The sequence below is a fragment of the Phoenix dactylifera genome, chromosome 7, assembly GCF_009389715.1.
Source record: "Phoenix dactylifera cultivar Barhee BC4 chromosome 7, palm_55x_up_171113_PBpolish2nd_filt_p, whole genome shotgun sequence".
Classification (NCBI taxonomy): Eukaryota; Viridiplantae; Streptophyta; class Magnoliopsida; order Arecales; family Arecaceae; genus Phoenix; species Phoenix dactylifera.
In genome coordinates this window covers 12,631,190-12,648,487 of record NC_052398.1, presented here as the reverse complement: position 1 = coordinate 12,648,487, position 17,298 = coordinate 12,631,190, and the positions used below count along the sequence as shown (strand labels likewise).

At 37.0% G+C, this 17,298-nt stretch overlaps 2 protein-coding genes across 2 annotated transcripts; one reads left to right on the top strand and one right to left on the bottom strand.

Annotated features, from left to right (window-relative positions):
* Nucleotides 1-6,093: 6,093 nt before the first annotated feature.
* Nucleotides 6,094-13,063, top strand: LOC120111365. Its single transcript, XM_039128332.1, has 3 exons — nt 6,094-6,393; nt 9,675-9,789; nt 12,716-13,063. The coding sequence occupies exons 1-3, from the start codon at nt 6,166-6,168 to the stop codon at nt 12,787-12,789; spliced, it is 417 nt and encodes a 138-aa protein (XP_038984260.1). The 5' UTR covers nt 6,094-6,165; the 3' UTR covers nt 12,790-13,063.
* A 1,191-nt stretch (nt 13,064-14,254) lies between these two features.
* Nucleotides 14,255-15,940, bottom strand: LOC103697986 (glucuronoxylan 4-O-methyltransferase 3). The gene has a single exon (XM_008779933.4). The coding sequence runs from the start codon at nt 15,415-15,417 to the stop codon at nt 14,539-14,541; it is 879 nt and encodes a 292-aa protein (XP_008778155.1). The 5' UTR covers nt 15,418-15,940; the 3' UTR covers nt 14,255-14,538.
* Between the last annotated feature and the right edge of the window lie 1,358 nt (nt 15,941-17,298).

Genomic DNA, 17,298 nt, shown 5'->3' with positions numbered 1-17,298 from the left:
TAAAACATATTTCAAATAAATTTGAGTGTATGGCACGATAGAGCTTCATACCCTTAACAATGAAAATTATAATTTTGCCCTTAAGAGTATGCTTGACTTGAAATTTGCCGAAATAGATTTAAAAAGCTCTCTATCATTTTCTACTACATATTTTATTTTGTTGTTAATCATTGAGAGTTGTCTTGATCTCATTTTCTCAATGTATCGTGAATGTATCAAGGGTGTGGCATTCCTTAGTGAGGTGTCAAGTTAAACTGTATTGCTAATTTGATATTCCCTCAATTGTTGTGTTAATCATCGAAATAACATTATCATCCTCACCAGTTGATTTTCTTAGAAAATCAATCGAAATCTTCACAATCCAATTATAGGTTTGGATGGACCTTTCCTAAGTTTCAATCTATAAAACTTGTTACAATAAAAAATAGAAACAATTTAGGCACAATATAGTACAGCTCCTAAATAATGAATACAAAATAATAAATGGAACTTGACTACGGCCCCTGTTTGGGAAAGTTGTTGGCAGTAGAGCTTTTGGAAGTAGAACTGTCTGAAGTAGAGTTTTTATAAAAAGCTGTTTGCGGTTTGGTAACTACATTTGTAAGTGCTATGGCACTTTAACATGTATTTGGTAAACTATAATATAGTACTATATTATAGTATACAATATAGTACTATAATATTGTATACTATAGAAGAATAATGTAATATAATATTAAAATATTTAACATAATATACCAATGTATTATGATATAATGTAATATAATATTATATTTATAGTATAATACAATAATAAATGTATAAAATATTATAATTATTAGTGTAAATTTATTTTTCACCCTTCTGATAATCATTTATCTCTCTAACAAATTTTTTAGCTAGGTGATAAAATTACTTAAATAATTACTAATATTTTTATTTATTTATTTATTTATTATTTTATTTTATTAAAATATATTTATCTATTATCTTATTTATTGATTTATTTATTTGTTCATTTTATATACATATTTATTTATGCATTTATTTATTTATTTATTTTCTTTTCTTTTCTTTTTGTTTTCTTTTTTCTTCTTCTCTTCTCCTTATCTATGCATTTATTTATTTATTTATTTATTTCTTTTTCTTTTCTTTTCTTTTTCTTTTCTTTTTCTTTTCTTCTCTTTTTTTTTCTTTCCTTTTCTTCTTTTTCTTTCCTTTTCTTCTTTTTTTTCTTTTCTTTCTCTTTTCTTTTTTCTTCTCTTCTTCATCTTCCTTCCTCTCTTCCCTTCTTCTCCTTTCTTCTCCTCTCACAAGGCCGGCGGCGCCAGAAGGGGGGCTGAGCCGCAGTGGCCATGGGAGGGGGTCGGGCCATGGCCAGTGGCAGGTCTCAGCGGAATGGAAGCCGAGGCATCTCGCCTGCCACCACCGCAAGGCGGACATTGCCACCCCACAGCTCCATCGCGAGCCGCACGTCACCGCGCGAGTGGACGCCACCGCCCAGAAGAGCACCCACGGCCGGCCGCCATGCGGGGCTTTGCTGCGGCTCGCCCTCCCTGGTTCTACGGTTGGGATGTTCATGATCCCGCGGCTGGCGGAGGCCCGACCACCCCCACCGCCGAGCCCGGCCGGGGCGCCACGGGTGGCGTCGCGAACGACCTGCAAAGGGGTCCGCTAGCCACAGGTGGTGGCCGCATGGTGGCTGCCACCGTGGGCAACCATGGGTTAACCAAAAAAAAAAGAAAAAAGAAAACGGCCGGCGGTGTTGAGAAAGAAGGAATAGAGAGGGAGAAGAGAGAGAGGGAAGGGTGGGAGAGGAAGAGGTGGTAGGATGGAGGGTTTTGGGAGGAAAAAGAAATTTTTAAATGGGGGTATTTTGGTCAAAAAACAACTTCCTGACAAAGCAGAAAATAATGTTTTTGGAAAGCTCCAAAATAGAACTTCTCCAAAAAGCTGTTTTTAGCTTTCTGAAAAAGCTAAAACAGCTTTCCGAAATTTTTACCAAACATTATTTTTCATCCAAAAGTATTTTTGGATAGCTAGAAAGTACTTTTTGGCCCTCCAAAAACTTTCCCAAATGGGGCCTATGTTGGTTAGCTTTGATTGCTTTTGAAGGCACCTTACTAACTCTCGGATGTTGAAGACATGATCTTTCAGTTTGCAATAAAAAACTCTTGAATGATATTCTCTTTAAAGCTCTCTCTTTCTGCTTTCTCTTTCTTTTTCTAGTTATTTTTCTTTATAGTACTTGAGTTTTTCTTTCTCTATGGTGTTCCATGCATTTATACTCTTTGGAAATGGTTGGAACACTTTTCTAACTATTAGATAGATAATAGAGTCGTTGTAAGATGAAACAATCATTCCAATTCACAGAAAAAACTAGTTGTTACTATTGTCAGGCGTAGAGAGGTCGTCTTACCTTTTTCTAAACTCGACTCAATATTTTTAGGAGTCAACTCGTGATCTTTAGGAGTCGTCTCGAGCTTGCTTTTATTTTTGTTGCGCTCTATCTTTTGTCCATGGCACTAGTGGAGTCGGCTCTCTCAGTTCAGGGGTTGACTCATCAGATGACTGGGGTCGACTTGTTACTTTCAAGGGTCGACTCTTCAATAGATTCTGCTTTGTCTTCCACTATGGTCGTTCTAGGGTCGACTCGTCGTTTCTAGGGTCAACTCTAGTTTGACTGGAGTCGGCTGGTGAATTCCATTGGTCGACTCGCCAATGCAATAATATTTTTTGCTCTTTGTCTTTCTCTATGGCCATTTAAGGGTTGACTCACTTTTCTCTAGAGTCGGCTCTTGCAAAACCGGAGTCGGCTCTATACTTTATTGGTCGAATTTGTCAATGTGATAGATTTTTGGCTTTCTGTCTGTCTTTTGAAACTATTTTGGGGTCGACTCGCGATCTGCTGGAGTCAACTCGTGAAGGCATATCAGTTAGGGATAGTGTGCAGAAGTCGGCTCATTGCAAGCTTAGGGTCGACTGTTGAGGTAGCTCAAGATAAAACTTTCTGTCTTATATGTGAGCTTCTAAGAAAATTTTCATGGCCTTTTTGAAGTTTAACTTCTTGATGTGGAGCTTCATATAGATGATCTTTTTTCTGAATGCTTTCTTTTTGCTTTTTGAAATTAATCAATTAAACTCAAAACAATAGATTTGTCAACTTTGATTCAACTATTTTGTATCATCAAAATCAACTTTTAGGGTCAATAATCTTCTCATTTTTGATGATGACAAAACTCTTGAGTTCCAAAAGAAAATGATGTAAATAATAATAAACATCTTTTAGAATAGTATATATTTGTAAAATTTAGATACAAAGAATAAGCATGAATAACATTGAATTTAAGTTTACAAAATTCAGAGAGTAAAAATTGATTTTATATTTGTTTGATTCTATTCACTCTTTATGCTAGATTAAAGTTACTTTAAACCCCAAGTTGTCTATAAGAATAATTCTTCCCCTTTTTGATGTAATAATAGGACTATTTAAAAAGAATTTTATATTACTATTTGCAAAAAATTTAAATTAATCATTCTCTTTTTACTTTTTTTTTTTTGCATTTCTTTTGAACTTTTATCTTTAACCTTTATTGATACCATTAAACTTTTGCCATTGAGCCTTTACCTCATTTTCTTTCTCCCCCTTTTTCTTTCGCTCCCTTTTTGTCATTATCAATAAGAAGGGCACATAAGATAAGAAGCATTTTACAAGATAAGTATGATAAATAATGAGAAATACTTAAACATCCAGACTGACATTTTCATTGCAGCATGCCACATAAACAGATAGATAAACAATTAAATTTAAACAGTAGATATTTATTAAAGAAAATTTCCATACATATGCACATTCCACTTGAAGGTCAAACTATAAATTTCATTTAATAAAAGTGTTCAAGTACAAGACAAAGTAGGGATAGGTTACAAACAACAAGAAAGTGTATAACAGGAAGGCTTAAACATTGATCAAAGATGAAATGAAATGATGTCTAGTCTTCATCAAAAGAAGAAGAGACATTGAAATTGAAATGAGTTGGCATGCTAGAACATGCACCAGCTCTGCGACTCATAGTTCTACTAGAACTAGAAGGTTTAGCACTGATGAACAACTGAAAAGTTCTAGTTGAAAAGGAAGGTCCATTGGGTTGTGAAGGGGGTCTGGCAGAGGTGGAGACTCTAGGGATGAAGGAGGTGTTCTTAAGTTGCCCAATTAATCTCCCTATGGCTTGAAGAAAAGATATCACCCTGGAGGGAAACAACAGTAGAGGTGCCTTGAATCTCTTCTCCAAGTTGCTGGATATTAGACTCAATTCTTTCTCAGAGTCTTCTATCTTCTGAGGCAAGTTCTGAAATCTACACAGTATCTTCATTTGAAGCTTGACCCGTTTTGCCTTGATCAACTTTTTCTTCCAATGAAGCCATCCTTTCATTTGGAGTTTTGAATCAAAGACAATTTTGTATTTTGCTTTATCATCAACTGAACCATATCAGTTATAGCTGCGGCTTGAGGATAATTCTGATAGATAGTTCTTATTCAGTTATCAAACTTTTTAGAGAGAAGAATTTGTGTTCAAATGCAATGGTTATTTTTCAAATTCTGAGGCCCAACAATATGAAAAGGAAATCCAATTCATAAGAGTTCCAATCCATACTCTGTGCTCGATGATTCCTATTTGGACTGGGTTAGCGGAGCTGTAAGGAATTAATGAACTTTTAAAAAATACACCCAAACCTTTGTATTTCATGCATCACACTTGTCATATTTCGATTGAGATACAGGATGATATCGCATGATTAGACTTTTAAGTCATCTGTTTAAGGTATAGTGAGAGATATTTTGTTCCCATGCTTACAAGATAAAAGAAAGCAATTACCGTAATTCGAACTCAGATCTTGTTAGAGGAAGATTAAAAGTTTGAGCCTTGCAAGGACAATCACTAACAATGATTTATTCTCATATAATTTTTTATAAACATGCTATTTTATTATGAAAATTTAATTTTATCATTTAATAAGATTTACATTCTTCTCTTATTTAATTTTAATTTATTTTTAAATTTGGTGTCTAATAAAGCACATTATTTCTACAAAATAAAAATATCATAAACTATTGATTCACATCTTATGGCTATCTTTCATTTTTAGCTTTCTTTGTTCTCCTAATTTCCAAAGTAAAGCGAAGATAATTTTCATGACATAGGATAGGCTTACAAACTTATTACTATCATGACATAAAAATTAAATAAAATTTAATTTTAAATATAGATTTTTTATATAAATAAAATTGTGCATTATAAATCTAAATTAGAGTTAGAATGAACAGAAGAATCAAATAAGTACAGGTCAACTTTTTTTGTCCTATAAAACAACTTAGCAACCTGAATCAAGTCTAATCGAAAATCATGAGCCAAAACCTAGACTAATTTAAACCCAAATTTGACCTAAAAGCCAAGCAAGCATAATTTAAATCCGATCCAAATTTGACCTAATCCATTGCCACCCTTTGGTGATATTGCCACTTTCTATAAGATACACACATGCGCAAGAACTTATACATAAAAATAAAATAAAATAATTTAAAAAACAAAAAGGTTTTTTTGCATGCATACCCTCCTAAATATCGGATTTTGCATGAATATCCTTCCAAAATTGATATTTGCATGTATATCCTTGTAAAATACTTGTTTTGCTATTCTATCCTTTTCTATTTTTATTTTTGCATATGTACCCATGCTATCTAACGATGCTAAAAAATTAATGGTTTTAAATTAAAATGACTAAAATACTCTTAATGGGTAGATATGTAAATAGATCGTGATCCCGATAGTAAAAAAAAAGGATGGGGACAATAGTATAATTTTAAAATTTTATTTTATTTTTATTAATATAAATATAATTTATTTTAATATCTTTAGAATAATCGTTATATTAGAGGCATTTGTACATTAATAAAGTTTATGAGGATATATATGTAAATATTAATTTGGAAAGGATAATCATGTAAAATTAGATATTTAGTAGGTATCTATGAAAAAAAGAAAAAAAAATCCAAAAGAAAATGAGTATTAACCATGGCTCTTCACGCATTATAAAAGAATCTCGGCATCCAATCCCTTGGTCCGTTCCTCCCTCTTTTGCTCTATTCTATCCTCTTTTCCCAGAGACTCCCAGCGAGCGAGCGAGATGGGGAAGAAAGAGCTGCTGGCGTCCGCGCCATGGCGGGGCGAGGAGACAAGCAACAAGTTCGAGGACGCCAAGCTCCGGGCAACCAACCACCCCGGAGCCACCTCCACCATGCACGTCCCCCGCAAGAAGAAGTCCGTCTCCTCCCGCGCCGCCGAGGACGATGACGACGACCTCGAGGCGGAGATCGACCCTGAGCTCAGATATAGCTTCCAGAGGAACTTCCAGGTGATTCCCCTTCGGTCCCTTTCTCGTTCGTCTAGTTGCTTTCTTTGAATTTGAGGTGGAGTTTGTTCTTTGACGTGTCTGGATTCTGGGTTGATTTGGGCGTGGTTAATCTCTTTGTTGTAAATTTTTACGTAATCAATACGGGGTTTTGGAGTTATCCCCTTTTTCTTGTCGGTCTAATTGTTATTATTTTTGTAGATTAGATTTTTCACAGGGTGGTTTCTCATCGTGCTTTTTGTAAATAATTATTTGGGTTCTATGTAATTGGGCTTTACTTTGATAGTTTTCAGTGGTTCCACCATGGGTTGTCTTGCATGCTTTGGCCTCGGAAAGTTGATAACTTTATGGTTTTAATTGCAGTGTTTGAGACTGAGGTAGAATCCATTCTTTTCTGGTTTACCTTATTGTTCTTATTTTTTCATTCTAAAGTGTTTCTGAAGGCTCAAAACTGATTTTTCTAAGAGATTTCAGGTTGTGGGCTTGATAAGTTTCAACTTTTTTGACATTTTTTCCCGTTTATTCATTGTTGTGGGCATTATATATCTATAAATTAGACCATGTGCATAATGGATTTTTTGTAACTGGTTTTTTGAGCTTTCTAAATACTTAGTTGGGGTTCTCTATTATTGTTATATTGGTTAGCTTTGTACTTTAAAATGATTTCTTTTGCCTTCTTTTATTCTGTAGGTATGAAATTTAACCAAGTTTGACAGTAATCAGCCATCCAGTCATCAGTAGGCAGGTTTCTTTGTATGCATATATTTGGTACTTTATAAAATGTTGTGTTGAAGTGGAAGGATTTTGTTGTCTGTTTATAGATAAAGAGTGTAATATTTTATTCGTTTCTTTTTTATAATTTCTTGTCAATTTCCCTGATATTGATCAGTTTCAGTTTTTGTGAGAAAGCTGGATTTTGTAGGTTTATGTGGAGATCCACTTTTCATCTCTTTCATTGCAAGAAAGTGATGATTTGAGTTAACAGTGCATGCTTTTTTAAGTATATTCTCACCAGTCAGAACTTTGTTTCAAGAAGAGGTATCAGAGGATTGGGTTGGTTGTGATTTTGTTTTTCTTTAGGTTGATTAATTTGATATTTGAAACTTATTGTATACTAAAGTGTGAAGACATGGATGAGGATATCTGATTGTGCTGGAACAAGATGGAGAGAAGTATAACTAAAGTGTTGTATGAACATTTGAGGCCTGTGGGAAGAATTTAAAATAATAAAAATGCTCAGATGTTGTTTGGGCCAATGTGTCGGGAAATAATGAGACCCAAACACATAATGTGGGGGAATTGTGTAGTTTAGAATGCTGAGATGCATGACCATGAAAACCTTGAAATGCTAAGATAGTAAGTTAATATTTTGTTAATAGAGGTCATACGTTGATTGCAGTGGTATGGGACTGTGACAGCTATATGAGGAAACTCTGGTGAAAGGAGGGCTTGAATTTGTGTCAAGGGATTAGAGAAGAGAAGAAGGTTTTTAAGGTCTATTCTTTCTTGCCATGAAGACAAGGCAATTCCAATTATACTGTTTCATAGATCTGATAGCTAATATCCACTGTTGTGCATTTCTATTTAGTTATGTATCACCTTCACGGTAATGAGCAATGACTCTGTAGTACTTATAGTAGTGACCAGACTAATGGTATGATTCGTTGAGCACTGAATTTCGGTCTAAACCTTATTTTTGTAGATCTTTCTTCTTTGTAAGACCTGATACCGAGAAAAATTAGCCATATCTAGGTACCAGAATTACATCTCAGCCAAATCTAGTTCCCTCATGGGCTTGTTATAAGACTTACATTTTTGGTGTTTAGGACTGACTAATGAAAATTTGGATGAGGAGGTTGTATCATATATCAGTCTGAGTTCTTGCCAAGGGTGAGCTGTTCAACCCATTTGTATGGATGCATTTATATCAGGGTGGGCATTTTTCACATGAGACTATTGTAGTCTTTTAGTTATGGTCATTTCTGAAATTTACTCGTTCATAGGCCAGGCTGAGTTCATTCTGACATAATCATGGTCAGATTTGAAAGACTGGATTCATTCTGTACTATTTAGAGTTTAAATACATTGAATTAGGTCTGATCAAGTTCAGGCTTCATTAATTTGACATAAGCTGGACCCAGATAGGACTCTGGTTGAAGTTATGTTTTCAGCCAACCTTTTCTATCGGTCCTTAAATCCCCATATCATCATTTCCTATTTTCTGTTTTGTGGTGATACTTTCTGAAGAAAGATACCTTGTTATCTTTTGTCAAGTTCCTCTTCTATCCAGACAGCATGCAGATTAGTATTGATTTTACTTTCTTTTAGGACAGCTTATGGAGATGAGACTTCAATCAAATTGCTGAAAAAGAGGTTCATTGAAACATTTGTTTGCAATTTATTGCTTTTATATTAAACAATGGAAATATGATGCCATTTTATGAAGAACTTGAGTGCTGCACGATCACGACAGTTCCATTATTTATTTTCTGCATTGTTTTGAATTGAATATTTGACAATGAATAAATGAAAAGTTTATGTATTCAGAAGATGAATGATAACAATAAGGAGAATGTTGTAACACTAGGATAATACAACAAAAGAAAAAAGAAAACTTAGCAGGTGCACCGATGGAGGACAGATTTGTGAGGAAATGTTTATTTCAATTGAGACCAAAGACTTTCGTGTCAGGGAGCCAAACTCAGGTTGGTAAGAGGGTCTGTATACGATGAGGGAAGTTCTTATATAATTTTAATGGAAGTTGTCAAAAAGGGTCTGACTAATGTCTTTAGGGTAAGGGATATGGTCTTGGATGGTCGAAAAGCTTAAATATGTGCAACCTTAGTACTTCAAACTTGATGGCTGCGTGTTGGTTAATTCATAGGTTGGCTGACTTGAATCTGGATATTTTGTTTTATATATGTATTTGAGCATGTGGCTAAAGCTTCTGTGATTATGTAGGAGTATGTATTATCATATGGAAACACTTTTGAAATATTTATATATCCAAGATCTTCTATGCTAGCATGGATTATAGATGTATGGAATCAGTACATATCCAGGCAAGTTTGAAAATCTGGTCCATGTGTGAACTCTCTTATATGAATGTTGTCATACATAATGAGTGATTATTTTTGCTGGATATCTGATTTTATTTAACATGGTGGTAATATTTGTAGGTTTACAATGGAATAGTCATGTATGTCTCTACTTTCTGAAATAGTAAACATTGTGTTCCTTAATAACTTTTGATGCTCTAATGGGATGCTTTCTTATGTTTCCAGTTTCTCCAGCGAGTTTTCAGTATAGACACCATTGTGAAACCTCTTCCTCCTGCTATGGCATATAATGCATCTCGCAACCTGAATTTTTTTGTTCGCATTTTCACACAGTTTTTTGGTAAGTATTCTGCCATTGCCATTGTTTAAGTAGGGCTTTTGTGGCGCTTGTAGGGTTCAGGGTTGGTTCTATGTTCACTTTCTATTCTGTTTCTATTGTCTTTTACTTTCAATTTATTTGATGCTTTGTTTTATTTGATCTTTCTATGTGAAATTGATGATTTGATGCTTGTCTCTGATGATTGATTTCATATTCAATTCCTTCAACTTTGCAGTTTGCACTATTTTTTTTTGGAACTTCAATTATAAATATAGACTAAGTTGATATTAATAGTACATTCCTTAATGATACCTTTGATGCTTCATACCTTTTATCAGATATTTGTTTTAGTACATTCTGGTATTCTGTAATTATTTGAAATCATATTTTATTGTTGTTTATGGGAAAGATGCTTTTTCATTCCCCCATGAATGGATTGTAGAAATACCGGTAGCGATTCAATAATGGTCGCATTTAGTGGAGCATACAAAGGGATTCAGTGATGGAGATCTATCTTGCATTCTCTTTTTTCATTTCCAAAAATGATGAGTAAGGGATGCATGATGTAGTTTTGAAAGCTTCATTTCATTTTGGTTTAACTTCTGCTTACTGTAAATTAAAATTTGGTCTTCACACTTGATGCTATAGGATTCTTAAAATGAATGTCTTTATGCTGGTACTTTCTTTTGATCTTATGCAAGTATTTCTATTTGATTATTGTACTAGTACTTTCAATATTCCCATATGAACTCTTATTCAGTTGCTGAAGGCTTGCATTGCCTGTTTCATGATGTTGATGCTGATGCCTCCACTTTCTAAGAGAGATTGCCAAAGCCTTGTATTACTTGAAAAAAGATATGAATGCCAATGTCAATCCCCGTGTAAAACCTACTCGGTTTTGATACTAAAATCATTTCAATGGATATTTATGCCTCTAGCTTGGAGTCCTTTACCCCATTCTTTACAGTTCTTTCTTTTAGTTATATTAAATTAAACTAGGGGCATACCCTTGGTTAAGCCATCTAATGTATGAGATCATCTTAATAAAATTCAAGATTGTTTTCTCTCATTTCTATGGACTCGAAGAGTTTCCTTTATATTGAGTAATTTACTTCAGGATTTTGAACCTGTCACAAATCAGAAGTATGCAGCTGATGATGATATAGCCCTTCCATAGGTGTATTTAGTGGGATCACCTTAAAGATTCTCCTTTTTCAGGGTATATTTATGTATCTGCATATATGTATGAGTGTGTATGTTGATAGTGTATATTAGACTATCTAGTCTATATATAGGTTTTATGAGTGCCATCTCCACCGTAATGTCTCACTGTTCATGGACCATGAATACTTGAGGCTTGTTTATTCTTCACCTTTTGGTTTGAAAGGACTTGTCTATAAATCCCAATACTCCATTTTGGAGTTCTATGTTACATAAACAAGAATGTTGATAACATCTGAAAATGGTGTATATTTATTTAGTATAGTATTAACTTGAGTCCCCCTTTGCCCCTCTGAATATGGTTGTTGCACAGTTGAGATGGACATCAAGGTTCTTTTACTTTAGTTTCTGCTGCAAATAGCTCACACCATGTTTCAAATTAATTATCATTGACATGACTAGTGCCATTTCTTGCTGTAATTGGAATATATATGCATGGTTTCAATCCCAGTGGGACATCTTTCAGGACACTGGGTATCATCCCAAGTGTCGGGATAGGACTATCCTAACACCCCGATCAGCGTGTCCTGGGACATCCCTCGTCCCAAGTGTAGAAACATGTTGGGAAGGCTGTGCACCTTGTTCCACGAAAAACCGGAACAGTCCCTATAACAACCCAAGACCTCACCCAAAATGGCTAGCCGGAAGGTATTATTTAGGTTCCTTGATCCTGTATAAGTACCCAAGATCTACCCAGCGAATAACCGATGTGGGACTAAACACACGTCCGCACGGATCCTCACAGTCTCCCCCCATTCAAGCCCTGACGTCCTCGTCAGGCTAGGGTTCAAATCCATTCAAATCGAATCACAAACACCACGATTGGCTCGTGGTCAGCCTTAATGGATCCGTGCTGCAGTGTCCCCTAGTTCACATAGGTTATGGGCCGGGTCCGTTCTGATACCATTTATAACAACCCAAGACCTCACCCAAAATGGCTAGCTGGAAGGTATTATTTAGGTTCTTTGATCCTGTATAAGTATTCAAGATCTATCCAGCGAATAACCGATGTGGGACTAAACACACGCCCGCACGGGTTCTCACAGTCCCACTCCACGGAGGTGTGTTTGTATGTAAATATTAAATACTATATACTATATTATATATATCATATGCATATTAAGGCAGCTTCACTTTTCATGCCATTTTTAATGGGTACATGTTCCTCCACCTACATGAATCTAATGATGCAGAAGTGATTGAAACAGCAAAACCATCGATACTATTATATAATGAGAACACCCATGAGATGTCCAATGTGGACGTTTCATCATCAAGTGAAATCTCACACGACAGAAATGTGGACACATAGTTGGGAAGCACAAAAAACTCTAAAGAGTTGATGCCATGTGTTAGTACGAGGGTGCTATAACTAGAGGCCCTTGGGTGCTGGGCTCAGATGATGTTGAAGAGAGGACAAGGAGGGACCTGGTGAACCTGGATCAAGATTGTGAAACATTGAGATATCTTCCAATAATTTTTGCATTTACCAGGAATTTAGGATTTGATAGCATAATATGCTGTGTGATTCATGAAGTTGACTGCACAATAAAAGGGAATAAGCTTTCTTGGTTATAGTCCCTTGATTATCTATATAGTCCTTTGAATGCATTCTTTGTTATTATAAACTCAATCCTGGTTCTAGCGTTGCCATATTTATACGTTTGTTTTTTATGTGTATAGCTGCTTTAGTAACTCCACATATTTCCTGATCCATTGCTTGCAGATCCAGAGGGAATTGCTGGAGCACAAAAATCACTTGGGCTGGGGCAGGAAGAGAAGGTCCGTCGTGTTCGTTGAGCGATGCTTGTACTATTTACTCTCTGAACCTTGTTTGTTATACTGAGCTCGGCATTTTTCTTTGTTCGACAACCGTGTAAGAGTTTGGTTCATCTTTTATGGGTGCTTTTTAATCAAACTTGGTGTAAATGGAATCCAGTTGTCTGGCTAACGGCATGTGTGGCTCGAGCACTATGTTCTGATTACTTACAGGAGATGGCCAGGAACAACGAAAGTTGGCTCTTTTAAAAATCATTCAAGTGAAATTAGCTGTTTGCTCTTATGGTTTAATTTAGTGCCTTAACTGGCACCGGTACACTCCATTCACCATTCTTGTAGTACAACCTTTTTTTTCTTTTTGGTAGAGAAGACTTTTGAGTGCAAGAAAAACGAATGGTTTCCTAAGCTTTGATCTCTGGTTCAAGTGGTATCTGTGGCCTGATTACAGCTTAAAAGTGTTATAAGTAGCTCTCTCTGTCTGATTCCTCAAATTGTCTAGCAATTAACATTGACCATCATTTTCAGAAATCTTTCAGTTAGTTTGCAGATGGACTTTCAGCTATTACTCCTGTCAACATGTCCCAGATTCCTCATTGTTCTAAATCCTGGGAGCCCAATGGTTTTTCTATTAACATTGGGCGAGTTTGTGCTTGATTGGTAATTCTACATCAAACTCTGCCTCATCGAGCATTAAGATATTATGGTCATTTTGCACATGGTGATTATTTTTGTGTGTGAGAGAACAGAAAGGTGATAATACACTGTTTCATATCACAAATTGAACAAAAAGAAAATCAGGTTTAGAATGAGGAAAGAATTCAGGGCAAAAATCAACCAGAAATCAAGCTCCTGCACACAATCAAAACAGATTTCTGCCATAAACTCCATGGACCTCTGCCTCATCAGAATGGCCTATCAGAAAAACAGTCGATCAAGAAATTACAGGCAAAGAAGCCTATCTAGCTTCTATACATGTTTCTGAGAGAAATGACAAGATAAGCCAAAGCATGGTTCCATAGGATACGCTCCTAGGAATCACTTGAAAGCCATAATACTTTCCCAGGGTGCACAAAGGATTGCAATGGAATAACCTTCATAGCTCATTTACATGATTTCAGAAAAGCGGCAGTTGCCAATCAGAACTGAAAACCACAAGAACTTGTGCGGCTCGCCCCAAAACCACAAGTTCCTGGAAAGCCACTACAATATGCCAAGTCATTGTTCCCAAAGTGCACATCAGCTCACAAAAACAGCAACCCAACAAAAACAGGAAAAATATTAGTAAAAAAAATTGATGCTTAAAAAAGGTATCTTGTACGCATCAGCACACAAGAAGATTTTTGTTTTTTTTTTAAGATCGAGATATCTCCCTGAAAAGTTGAAGAATATCAAACAGACAAATCAATTGATCCCTCCAGCTTCCAGCAAAAAATGGAGACACAGCAATACCAACCCCCACAACCAATCCAAATTGGCCCATGCCTGCTGATGGCAAAGATAAGTACTCATCCAAAATAAAAAGATGGAGGATAGTAATCTAAGATCCCAGATGGGAATTGTCGCTAATAGATACACATGATAACATTAATGGAGTTCTTCATGGAGAACTTGAAGAATACCGAATTAAGAAATCAATCCACTGCATCATGATCTCCTCTTAGAAAACCCAAAAAAAGAACCCCCACACATGAATCCAAAGAAATTAACCCCAAAGTTGAGCAAGCTATCCCAAATGAGAAATCCAGAACTCTTCATATATCCATACTACCATTAATTAGGACAGAAGGGCATGGCCATGCCACTCCTGTGGCTGGGAATGGTGAAGTGCCTTAAGAACCCCTTCTCCTGCCTCATGTAGCCTTCACACAAGAATTTCTTGCTGAACCGGTCCTCGACAAGCCTATTCACATCATGCACGAACACATCCGTCTCCCCCTCCTTCCTCCACCTCGCCGCCATCCCCGCGGTGTATATCGCCCCCATCCTCCCCGGCGCTCCCGGGAAGTACCCCGTGGGCGCGTCCACCATGATCAAATCCCACTCCACCTCGAAGAACACTTCCGGCAATCCCTTCAGCGCCAGCCGGCACTTGGACAGCCTCATGTCGCCCACCGTCGTGCACTCCGGCAGCTGCCCAAGCTCCAGAAGCTCCTCAGCCTGGCTCACCTTCGTGTCATACCTGACATGGTACGCTTCCAGAGTTGGCAGCTCCTGTTGGACTGTCTCGATCCATTGCCTGTCTTCCTCGAGGAAGACGGTGCGGCCGCCATGGTTGAGCGCGGTCCACATGAGGCTGTCGCGGCCCAGGCCGAAGACCAGGAAGTTGCATGGCGACCTCCTCTCTAGTACTTGGGCTGTGATGGAGATCTCCTTGATGGTTTGCTGTGGGGTGGTGTTCGAAGTGGCATAGTGGATGATGGTGTTTGCTAGGGAGGGTGGGATCTTCGTGCAGGATTGTGTTGGTCTTGTTGTTGTTGATGGTAGGCTAGCTTGGGTCTCTTCTGATGAATTAAATTGTAGGGAAGAAGTGGTTGGTGGATATGGAGAGGAAGAGAGGTTGGATCTTAGGACGAAGTAGAGGATGAAGAGAAGGAAGAAGCCAAGGAAGAAGAGCTTTGGATTCAGGGTGCCATGGATTTTGGACCTCATGGGTGGGTGGCTGGGGATGATGCCTAGTTTGCTCCAGTTGAGAGGGTGAAAGACTGTTGGAGATGGAGGAGGGGATGATGTTCAGAAGAGTCTTAGCAATGGATTTGAGGGCTTACCCCGTCAATGTGGGATGAAAAGAGGTGGAAGTGACTGGGGCAAGAAGAGGAAAGGCTGGTTGACTTGGATTTTACGGATATTTTTTAAGTGCAGCAAAGGTGATAAGATGTTGTACCACAACGTGAAGTGTGGGTGTCTCGTTGGTTCTGGCAAAGGATCCGTAGAAGAAATTTGTTTTTGGCGATTTGGATTTTGCTCTTTGTTTTTTAGAGGAGACCCAGTTGGAATTAGCTGGATGGTGGTGTTAAAAAGAGCACCCAACAATTGAAGTGCCTTGAGACATTCTTTGGAGGATTTAGATCATATGTATCCCATGAATATTTTTCAGGATTTATGAGAAAGAAGTATGCAAGCATCTATGACAAGATGGTTTTAATCTTTAGATTCCCCCAACCCCAGCAAGCTGAGGGATATGTTTAATTATTACTTTATTTGAAGACATTAGTAGATTTTATGCAATCTCAAAATTAGATTTTGTCCTATGATTAGCAAGAATCCATAAATAATTAGATAAAATACTTATCCTCTTCTTCTTTTTTTGTAGGTGGAAGGCTGAAATACATTTTTGTATAATAAGACATCATGAACAACTCGCAAACAAAAATGCTCCACTGCAGCTTCAGCAATAGCAAGAATTAATGTTGATTGCATCCATTCCTTAGTCCGGCAAGCTGCCTTGCATCCAGTGTTTACTGAATCAAAAAATGTTGTCACCCATTTGGAGTTTACTGAAACTAGTACACATCATGATGAATAAAATTTAAGAAATTTAATCTCTAAATCATATTAGTAATGACAGTTTTTTGATGCAAAACACCAATTTCAAAGAGGAGCTTTGGTTCCTGGAAAAGGAGGGGGGAAAAGAAGACACTGTGAACCTAGATTGATATTTTAAGCAAAACGTTTACCCATTCCTCTGAGAACACATGCAGTGTTTGATTAGTCTCCATGGCGCCTGGGAAGTGGGTGAGATTTGACAGTTTCTCAATGTCTAAATAACACATGATACTGACAGCTAAATTAAAGAACATCAATGAAGCCCAACAACTCTAGGGGGAAGCAACCACCCCTACAAAACTCTCTATCAAACACTGTACACTGCCTGAATGGATTCCAATGGCAAGTCCATGACCATGTCTTTTAATTTGAATTTTGTGTACCGACCCCTCGTTCCAAGGGGGAAGGTTCTGGGTTTAATCTATGGATGATGACTTTTCCATCACATTAAATAAAAATGAAAGGAATTCACTATACCACGTAGCTAGTCATGTAAACCAAATAGCGTGATTTGGGGATGAGTTTAGTAGTAGCTGCAAAAACCTCTTGCTGATATGCATCATGTCATGGGCTAGGAAAAAAACTCATCTATGGGTCCGGCATGTGTAGGAGCCAAAGTTTTGAAGTAATGGAGACGTTAGGACGTCCATACGTGGGAGTCCGGATTTTGGTCATCCTCGGCAAAACGGTCGTCCGCAATTTCAGCCGCTACTGATTGAATATGAAGCACTTTTTTCCTCGCCCAAGTCGTTTTGTTTCTTTCTCTGCATTACTTATTTGTTAAAAAATAAGAATTAAATTAATTAAAGGAGTGAATACGGTTTAAGAAGGTTAACCAATTCGGGGCATGAATTGCGGAGGGAAATGGACTGTTATATTAAGGAAGCCATAGTGTGCTAATTAGGGAGGTAAATTTTTCAGTTACTTTTTTTTTTTCAGGAGATAGGGAGGTAAATTTTTCAGTTACTTTTTTTTTTTCAGGAGATA